Raw genomic sequence first — 10782 nt, forward strand, 5'->3', positions numbered from 1 at the left:
TTACCCCCCATTTTAAATTCTTATTCTCCAATGAAAGGTTAGATTTATGTGAATTAAAAAAAAATAAAAGAACAAAATGATTAACAATGCAGATTTATTTTCACAGCTGCCTTTGATCATATTTACCAAGGGTGCCAATAATTCTGACCATGACTGTATTCGTCTGTTCAAGTGACACACACACACACACATATAATATAATATATATATATATATATATATATATATATATATATTAATGAATCAAAGTGACTTATGAATATTTTGCATCACAATGGTTAATAATTTACATAGACCACCAATGTGCAGGTGTTTGCATTCAGAGTTCAGATGTTTTTGATCTGCTTTCATGTTTTTTCTAGTCTCCTGATGTTTAGTCTCCAGCTGATTTCAGCGTCAGCCGTGGGCAAAAATAGACACAGCTCTATTTTATAAACTCTCCTGTTTAAAAGGGTGCTTAAATGAAAACGAACTGCTCATGCCCTGCTCACGCACTATATGCCCTGGTATGCTCAAAATTGTAAATATGAATGGGAATATACGTTACAGATATTTTACTCATTAGAATTTCTAGGGGTACCAATAATTGTCCAACGTGTATTAGAGAAAAACATTTGTCATAATGATATTTTCCCCCATTTTAAAGTGACTTATGAATATTTTGCATCACAATGGTTAATAATTTACATAGACCACCAATGTGCAGGCGTTTGCATTCAGAGTTCAGATGTTTTTGATCTGCTTTCATGTTTTTTCTAGTCTCCTGATGTTTAGTCTCCAGCTGATTTCAGCGTCAGCCGTGGGCAAAAATAGACACAGCTCTATTTTATAAACTCTCCTGTTTAAAAGGGTGCTTAAATGAAAACGAACTGCTCATGCCCTGCTCACGCACTATATGTGAAAACACCTAAATAAACTATACACAAGTGTCTCTAAACTGAGACATCAGTACACTTTGCTACACACTGATGGAACGCTTGAGAGCATTTAAGCTGCTTTTGAATAGAAGACGTAGTCGCTTAGCTAAAAAAGCCCACATATGCCTTGCATATATAGACTCGTGTAGCTCTCTCTTTTGACAAGAATCCAGATGTTTCCATGGTTGTGATGTAACATTTAGGCTTCATTATATTAAAACAAAACTAAATAGCAGCCGTGTTAACGATGTGTCAGTTACAGACTGCATGACTCCTCTATATTCTGTTGAGTTTTTATTTTTTATTTTTCTGCAACCGACTAATTAAAAATGTGGTCGATTGAGTCTCTTGTCGACTGACGTTTAGGTGACTATTAGGTGGAAACCTCCTGAACACTGATAGAGTGTCATTAAGTTCATCATCAGGGTTCTATAAACTAGCCTTTTGGAAAACATTTATTGAGTTTCATGACTTTTAAGTGTTGTTTTTTTCTTCTTGTTTATGAAGGTGATGAAATTGAATTGAAGGCTGAATCCTCCCAGGTGCTGGATGATGACGATGATCCAGAGAATAGGTTTGATTTTACAAGTAACATGTTGTGAATTGCTTTTATGTCTGTTTAATCACAAGATGTCCCCCGTCTGTGGGTTTTACAAACATTTAAGCAAAGAAAAATATTAAAAAAGCTAAACCTTGTAACTCCATTGAATCCTCTAACTGTGGAACCTCATAAAACTCATAAATCCTCTCAACTTCGTAGCTTCCCCCTGCCTCAGTCTTGTTTCTGATTCTGATAATCAAAGTAGTTACCTTCATGAAAATCTCACGGAGTGGACAGTCACAAGTTTAAGTAACAAGATGATGTATTCTGGGCTTCTGGCCTAATTTTGTTTCTGTCTCATCTAAAAGAATTGCCAAGAGGATGCTTCTGGCACAGATCAAAGCCAACTATTCCTCTGGAGCTGACAGTTCATCTGATGATGAAAACGCAGACAAAGAGGACGGGGATTCACCAAAGAAAGGAAAAGATGATGCTAAGAAGCAAGACGAAAGTGGTGAGAGTTAGTTCAGATAGGACTGGGCGATATGGCCAAATCATATCTCTGCATTTTTTTCGCTGAATTGGCATGTATCTCTGTATTTCTACTTTTTTTTTCTATTTGGATTAAAGAAAAAACATCTCTTTTCTTCTTCCTCTTCTTTCACATCCTACCCAATGTTGTCCAACAAAACAATGTCTATAAATAAAATCTATGAAAACCAAATAAAGTGAATGTAAACATGTAGACTATGCTAAATGTAATGTGCGAAAAGGGTTAAAATCACATTACATTATAATATTGTAACATTATGATCTAAAAACAAAGAAATTCACTAAATTAAAAACGAAAGGCACAAACTAATTGTATTAGGCTTTTTTGATTACCTCATTTGTCAATTTACAGTGTTATCATAAAAAATACTCTTATTTGTTGGTTTAAAATTCTACATGACACATTTATTGTCTAGCAAAATGTATTTTAGTCAGAATTATTGCGCTCCGTCTGTTTGGCGTGCATGAGCGCGGTGGCGCTTGTTCGCTGAAGTCTGTGAAGTTTAGCGGAGAATCACTTGCAGAAAACTCATCTACTCCTGACAGCAAAATGGAAATATTTCCATGACTTGCTTACATTTACAGCTGGAGAATATACCTGTGAAATGTAAGTTATGCACCGAGGAAAACAGCACATCTTAAACACACTAAACAGCGCAAGTAGCGTCTCTGTCAGCAGCACGTGTATGTCAGCATCTGACGGGGCAACTGCTTTAAACTATACGTGTTTACTGTATCTTACCAGTTATTTTAAAGCCATGCATATAAGTTTGGACAAACTAGATTATGCACTTTCCCCGCAACAGCTCATTCTGTGTCCTCTGATATTTTCCAGTTACGCTTGTGTCAAACTACTGTATATCGATATAAATGGTATTGCCTCATTCCATATCATTTATTAAAAAAAAAAAAACACGATATATCATACAAACGTTATATGCCATCCAGCCCTAAATTCAGATTTAATCCAGTTTAATGTAGAAGTGTTCTTGTCATGAATAATGAATTGATGTTTCCTGCAGAGGAAGAGGATGAAACTTCAGACTCGTGCTCGGATGTGGACGTGAAGAAAGGTGGACGCAGGCACCGTTTGTTGAGGAAGAAGTTGACTCTAAGCGAGGGAGACTCTGATGACGAGACCCCAGTTAAAAAAAAGAAAGAAACCAAAAAGAGAAGCAGGCGGAAAGGTCGGTGTCAAGTCTAAACAAAAGCCACCCATGCCATTCCACTGAATGAGCTGAAGTGTTTACTGGATTTGTTGATGTGTGTTTGTGTAGTGGGCAGCGATGATTCGGCAGACTCTGACTTCGAGCACTCGCGCTCGGGCTCCAGTGATGCATCAGCACTCAGTGAGGACGTGAGTGAAGACGACGATGAAGACAAGAGCAGTAAACGCAAAACACGGTAAGGATAACACCAGTTTGTTAATTCGAGTTTATTAACTTTGAAATGACATTTTAGTGCAGACTTACAGATTTAATTAGAAAGAATTTGCATCCATTCGTTTTAAATGCTATTAGAAAACCATCCATTGTTCAAGCGATGGCATAGCTATCGACACATTGCTGAAGTGTTGACTCCCAGAAGTCCCCGACTCTCTATTCTTGAGAACTAAACATAAAGTGGCATCCAAAACTTCCTGCTATGATGCTAGAGTGCACATTACACTTGGGGCTTTGCGTTTAAAAAAAATTTTTTTTCAGATCTTATCGATTAATTTAAATGTAATGTTTGTCTCGATTAAATTTTTTTTTAATTTAACGGTTTTGTATAAAAATATTATCAAATGTTACAATTAGACACACGGACAATTATTAACTACGATTAACTGCTCATGTGTAACACGCTTTATAAAGGACCGTAATGTAGAACATATTGCAAATCCTAAGCACAATGGAAAAAATTTAAATGGGAAAAGGTTATGAGATGCGAGTTGAACTTAAGGTTTCAAACAGGTTTGCAACAGTCAAACACATACGTAAAGTGCATGTTTACACAAAAAACAATGGAAAAGCAAAAACCTGTAAAGAACTACTACTGTATGTTTGATATTTCTTGTTTGCATGATGGTGACAGGCTGAAATCTGCTATTTTCTGTGTTTTTACAAAATATTTACCAGTAATCATAGTCTACCACTGCTGTTATACTTGTAGTCATTAGGGCCTGAGCACCAATTGTGCAAGAACCCTCTTGGAATTGCTCTGTTTATTTTGAGTGAACACAATTTTTTTAAACCTAAAGGGCACCTATTATGCCCCTTTTTACAATATGTAATATAAGTCTCAGGTGTGCCCAGAATGTGTCTGTGAAGCACAGATAATTTATTATATCATTTTGAAAATGCCTATTTTGAGTGGAAGCAGAAACGCGCTGTTTTTGTGCCTGTATCTTTAAATGCAAATGAGCTGCTGCTCCCCGCCCCCTTTTCCAGAATAGAGCGGAGCCTTTACAGCTTGTGCTTCAGATACTCTGCCAAAACAAAACATCTGTTTGGTTTTGATTATCCTGTCTGTCGTGCTGAAATCATGCGTTTTAAAACCATATCAGTTTAAACTTCTGATATAGTGTTTTCTGAGCGCACAGAAAGCAGATGTCACATGGCATGTGAGCACTAAAATAAGTTCTCTTTCATGTCTTATTGCGCTTAAACTCTCAAATACACACAAGTTTATGTTAGAAACACATATTTGTTACAAACATAGTCAGTTATGACTGTGAAGGTGAACAGCTGGGAAAGAAATTGCATGTTTATATTAGATCTGTGTGGCTGCAGCATAATATACTTGTCTCCTCTGAGGCTGGGATTCTAAATAGTGTTCTGTGCTCGTCTATGCTGCCAGAACAGTTAGCATGCTTTGCTCGAACTTTTTCCATTGCGTTAGAACTGGTACATTGTTTTAGCTTGCGAAGGCACAATGGTGGTGCCGTGGTTGGAAAAGTGCAGATTGAGGGGCAGTAATATTATAATAAGACCCCCTTTCTATATCACAGGGTGAGCAAAATCTGAAGCGCTCGTTTTTTCACATGCTTGCAGAGAAAGGCTTACCAAATTATAACCCGATTATAGCACTTAAAGGAGCATGCCACTATTTTTGAAAATAGGCTAATTTTCCAACTCCCCTAGAGTCAAACAGTTGAGTTTTACTGTTTTCGAATCCATTCAGCCGATCTCCGGGTCTGGCGGTAGCACTTTTAGCTGTAGCTTAGCATAGATCATTGAATCTGATTAGACCATTAGCATCTCGCTCAAAAATGACCAAAGAGTTTCTATATTTTTCTTATTTAAAACTTGACTCTTCTGTAGTTACATCGTGTACTAAGACCGACGGAAATGAAAAGTTGTGATTTTCTAGGCCGATATGGCTAGTTTTGGCAACTTTTTCGCAACTTTTCATTTTCCGTTGATCTATTCAATGATCTATGCTAAGCTACATCTAAAAGTGCTACCGCCAGACCCGGAGATTGGCTGAATGGATTCGAAAATGGTAAAACTCAACTGTTTAACTCTAGGGGAGTTGGAAAATTAGCCTATTTTCAAAAATAGTGGAGTGTTCCTTTAAACACGGAAAAAGTCAGATTTTCATGTCACCTTTAATGTTTAAATTCTAAAACTTAATGTCTACATTTTGTCTAAGAAATATTTAGCATTTTTCTTATTTTATATTATTTCTGAAAATATAGGATATGTTAAAAACACATTTGTACTGTGTTTGCATTCATTCCTCGATGCCCCAGTGGAGCCAAAAACACTTTTTGAGGCTGCAGTGAAAAATGTGTCGTCAGTGCGACCTGCGCAAGAAGGATGGGGAAGCTTTTGAAACTTGCCTTCCCAGGAAGCCTACTGCTCGTCCACCCCCCACCCCCTTAGCAGTCAATAGTCAATGCAGGCAGAGGTTCATCCAAAACAACCCCAGCCCAGAGGCAAGGCCTTGTTTGCGGCAGCAGTAGCTAAGAATCGCCCAGCTAACCCTCAGGGGGGGAAAAAGAGGCTGGCGACCTAAACTGTGGTCTGTTTTCAAATCAAAAGATGTCTGCATTTGTGATCGGAGAAATGACAAACAACAAGTGCTACTCTACCCTGGCCAAAACTTGCGTTTGAATCATCAGTGGCAAATACTTTAAATGAAAACGTACTTCCAGACTGTGAGTCAGAACTGCCGGCATTGTAGTCTACTCTCCCAGGATCAGGAAACAGTCCTCCATAAAATGTGCTGCACACATCTGAATATTTGGGTTGAAGTGTTCTGGAACAGTGTTGTAAATACAACTTAACCACTGATTTGTAGTCGTGTCCTCTTTTGGAAGAACAAACAAAGTATTTTCGCTTTCACAACAAAACACACGGCAGCCTAGCGTGAGCGGAAGCCACGGCCTAGAGTAAGCTGAGGCCGGGCTAGAGTGAGCAGAGGTGGCAGGCTTGAGAACAGCGCTGCCAGCGGATTCGACGAAGGAGCGGCAACCACATGTGACGACCCCAGACTGGACTCCGCTTCGTCCACGAGAATGCGGTCACTCAGCAATACTGATCGCTCTGGACTGGCCAGGGAAACTGTGGCTGATGGAGATAATCCAGCTCCGATGCGATCGGCTCTGGCCTCTCCCGTTGCGTAGGGACCTCCTCTTACAGAGAGATTTTTCACCCGGCACGGGACAAAGTAGCTGTTTGGACCTGGCACGAGAGGTTGAATGTAAGTGTTACGGGTTAGCCTCCAAGGGTGATTGAGACAATTCAAAATGCGAGAGCGGCTATCTCTGCATATGATATGAAATCAAATGTGTTTGAGCCATGGTGTGCGCAAAGGCAAATTGTTCTTTTTCTCTATTTGTTCGGTGGCAGAGGTGTTATGTTTTCTGCAAGAGCCCTCTCTACCGTTATGGTTTATCCTCAATTTCTGCATGCCATGTGGGGATTGACAGAAATACTATAGGTAAACACCAGCTTGTATGCAGGTTTATGAGGGGTGTACGGCGTGTGAACAGGGTTTCAAAGCCACTGATTCCACTGTGGGATCGGTCTGTGGTCCAAAACACACTCTCTCAGCTTCCTTTTGAGCCAATAGATAATATTGATTTAAAGTTTGCTTTGTTGTTGGCTCTTTTGGCCGCGAAACGAGCTAGTGAACTTCATGCTTTGTCGGTTCATAACTCCTGTATCGAATGAGCTCATGGGTAAATATGAATAATTAATCATAACTAGTTAATCATAATTATAGATCTGCTGTAGATATTTACTTGACCTCTCAGGGTCAACTGTCTGTCAATTCTACGAACGTTAATTTCCTGGTTAAGGGAAATAACTTTCTTACTCTACAACTCTGCGCAGAGCTTGTAGCATAAATCTGAACGATTAGGGACTCCAGTTATGAGCAAACAATGAACAACGTCAGGTGTGATACAAGTAAGGCTTTATTAACTACATAAACACTTAAACTGGTCTAACCTACACATAAACACTTAAACTGGTCTAACATACACACACACACACGCATACAGTTGGTATAGGAAAAGGAGTTAAAGTTTAGGCAGTAAAAAGGAGAGAAATAAGGAATGAAGATATATAACTATTTGCATATTCAGCAGATTTACAGCCTGAAGGGAACATAAGATTCTTAATTCAACCACACCTTTGTAAAAAGGTACAAATGATGCCTAAGGTATCAATTAATAAGACTAAGTCTGATACTTGCACGTCTCGTCTGTCTGAAAGAGGCTTGATGCAATCTGAAGGTTCAAGTTGATCTTTGCTGAAGTTGGTTGATGAAAAAGAACCAGTTTGAGTCAGAGAATCTTGGTGAATGGAAAAGTCAAGGCCGAAGCCTGGCACGAGCTTAGGATGTCCTAGAGCGTTGTAGCTCACATTTTCATCTTCTCAGAATTCAAGAAGGGATTAAGAAAAAGTATTCAGCTATTTGTCTCGTGGGCTGATTCTTATAAGGGTAAACCTATTTCTCGTCAGCGCCTGTCCCACTGGGTAGTGGAAGCTATTGTATTGGGCTATATTAGCATGGGTCTTAGTCCTCCAGAAGGGCTGAGGGCGCATAGTACCAGAGGTTTGGCCACCTCGTGGGCATTGTTTAAAGGCCCCGATATACTTCAAGCGAAATCAAAGAACGAACTGATGTGACGTCATTTCGAACAAAATCCGGCCAAAATTAATTCGTTTTTGTGTTTGTTTTGGGAGTTCGAAACGGCTTGCCAAAGCGAATTTTCCGGAAAAGTTATTTTCCGGCTGCAAAACACCTTCATACTACCATTGGTCCGTGACGATTACGTCATAGGAGGTGTGACCTGAGGCTCCGCCTTCTTTCACACGGAACTCTTCTCTGGGTTCATTTCGTTTGTCGAGTCCTTGGAGGTGAGATGTCTTCGCAGTGGAGAGCCGCTTTATAGTAGCAAATTAAGTTTTGCTTTTGATGGAATGAGACACTGACACTGTTTTTCATGTTTAATATGGCTACTTGCTTTTAAGCAATAAATTGAATAAAGTGCCATGTAAATACATGTGACGTGACTTCACGGGAGTGCTAAATTGCAGAGCTCGTGTAAGCATACCCATGATGCTATGAACAGATGCTTTTATTTTTAATAAAAAAATGCTTACTGTTCTTTCCATTTTTATTGTGTTTATTTTGTTACTGAGAGGAAAGCTCGCATAACATATTTACATATATAAACGTTGCTTTCATCAGAGTGGGCGGCGTCGGGATGTTCGATAACAGTATATCGCTGCTCAGTGCTCACATATTTCGAACTTTGTTTTACCCCTAAATGAAGAACGAAAAAGAACTTTGTTTTGAGTATATCGGGGCCTTAAGGGCGTTTCAATACAAGACATTTGTGCTGTGGCGATCTGGGCTTTGCCACACACTTGTGTCAGATTTTATAGGCTGGATGTTACAGAGCCTTGGTTGGCTCATTCCATCCTAAGTGTGTAACAAAAACAAACAAACGCTCATACAGAGGATGCTTTTGCTTTTCACATGTCTCCGATCTATTCTGTGAATAGTGGAGGGCTTGTGTTTTTATGTTATCACACATCACTGAGTTGGTTGACGTGCCTGCTTCGGACAGCATATCTGCAATACAGGAGTTGTTAATATCCCATAGTGAGATACCAAACGAATGTTTGAAAGAGAACTTAAGATTACTTTTGTAACCCCGGTTCTCTGATAACAGGAGTGAGGTACATTATCTCACCACACTTGCCTCCGTGCAGCAGCACGGAGAAGAGATATGCTGAGAATGATGTAGGGACTTAGCAGCGATATATATGAGGGAGGCCGGACTCGCGCATCACTGTCTTGTTTGGTCTGTAAACTGACAGACGTGGTGTAATTGGTGCTTCCAGGATTGGTCACGCCCGAGGCAATTCCCATAGTGAGAGACTTCACTCCTGTTATCAGAGAACCGGGGTTACGAAAGTAACCTAAAGTTCTCTTTCAAACATTCGTTTGGTATCTTTCTATGGGATGTATAGTTGGCCCTATACTGTAATAATCACCTCATCATTGTGCACTTGACAGCATATCTGCAATACAGGAGTTGTTAATATCCCATAGTGAGATACCAAACAAATGTTTGAAAGAGAACTTTAGATTACTTTTGTAACCCCGGTTCTCTGATAACAGGAGTGAGGTACAGTATCTCACCACACTTGCCTCCGTGCAGCAGCACGGAGAAGAGATATGCTGAGAATGATGTAGGGACTTAGCAGCGATATATATGAGGGAGGCCGGACTCGCGCATACTGTCTTGTTTGGTCTGTAAACTGACAGACGTGGTGTAATTGGTGCTTCCAGGATTGGTCACGCCCGAGGCAATTCCCATAGTGAGAGACTTCACTCCTGTTATCAGAGAACCGGGGTTACGAAAGTAACCTAAAGTTCTCTTTCAAACATTCGTTTGGTATCTTTCTATGGGATGTATAGTTGGCCCTATACTGTAATAATCACCTCATCATTGTGCACTTGAAATTCTAATGAAATGTACTATATTTCCATCAACTTAGCACATGCTTTGTTTCTTATTTCTCATTGTGGTGCAGTATTGAGCAAATAAACAACTGTCTCAGCCACACAATGAAGTGATCTGACATGCAAAGCTTCTAGATAGGGATTAGCTGTATAGAGTTTATGTCTATGTTCTTCTGAAAGAACCCTCTATAACCCACAAATTCAAACTAGCAGTTTGTAGTCAGTAAGGTAGGTTTTTTTTTTTTAATTAATATTATTTTGAACTTTGTTCATCAAAGAATCCTGAAAAAAAATGTATAAAGGTTTTCACAAAAAAATATGAAGCAGCGTAACTGTTTTCAACTGATTATGATCAGAAATGTTTCTTGAGCAGCAAATCAGCATATTATACTGATTTCTGAAGGATCATGTTACACTGAAGACTGGAGTAATGATGCTGAAAATTCAGCTTTGACGTGGGATTAGCTGTATAGAGTTTATGTCTATGTTCTTCTGAAAGAACCCTCTATAACCCACAAATTCAAACTAGCAGTTTGTAGTCAGTAAGGTAGTTTTTTTTATTTTTTATTAATATTATTTTGAACTTTGTTCATCAAAGAATCCTGAAAAAAAATGTATAAAGGTTTTCACAAAAAAAATATGAAGCAGCGTAACTGTTTTCAACTGATTATGATCAGAAATGTTTCTTGAGCAGCAAATCAGCATATTATACTGATTTCTGAAGGATCATGTTACACTGAAGACTGGAGTAATGATGCTGAAAATTCAGACAGATGAGACATGCAAGTATCAAACTTA

General features: G+C 39.0%; 1 protein-coding gene across 1 annotated transcript in view; it reads left to right on the forward strand.

The window, feature by feature from the left end:
• The window catches only part of atrx (ATRX chromatin remodeler), a 66553-nt gene that overhangs the window by 20963 nt on the left and 34808 nt on the right, over positions 1 to 10782 (forward strand). The window contains exons 8-11 of the mRNA XM_016254988.1: positions 1425 to 1491; positions 1827 to 1972; positions 3033 to 3197; positions 3288 to 3415. Coding sequence (XP_016110474.1) covers positions 1425 to 1491; positions 1827 to 1972; positions 3033 to 3197; positions 3288 to 3415 — 506 coding nt within the window. The remainder of the gene's footprint in view (positions 1 to 1424; positions 1492 to 1826; positions 1973 to 3032; positions 3198 to 3287; positions 3416 to 10782) is intronic.

Source organism: Sinocyclocheilus grahami, unplaced genomic scaffold, assembly GCF_001515645.1.
Source record: "Sinocyclocheilus grahami isolate Dianchi unplaced genomic scaffold, SAMN03320097.WGS_v1.1 scaffold1300.1, whole genome shotgun sequence".
In the NCBI taxonomy this organism is placed as follows: domain Eukaryota; kingdom Metazoa; phylum Chordata; class Actinopteri; order Cypriniformes; family Cyprinidae; genus Sinocyclocheilus; species Sinocyclocheilus grahami.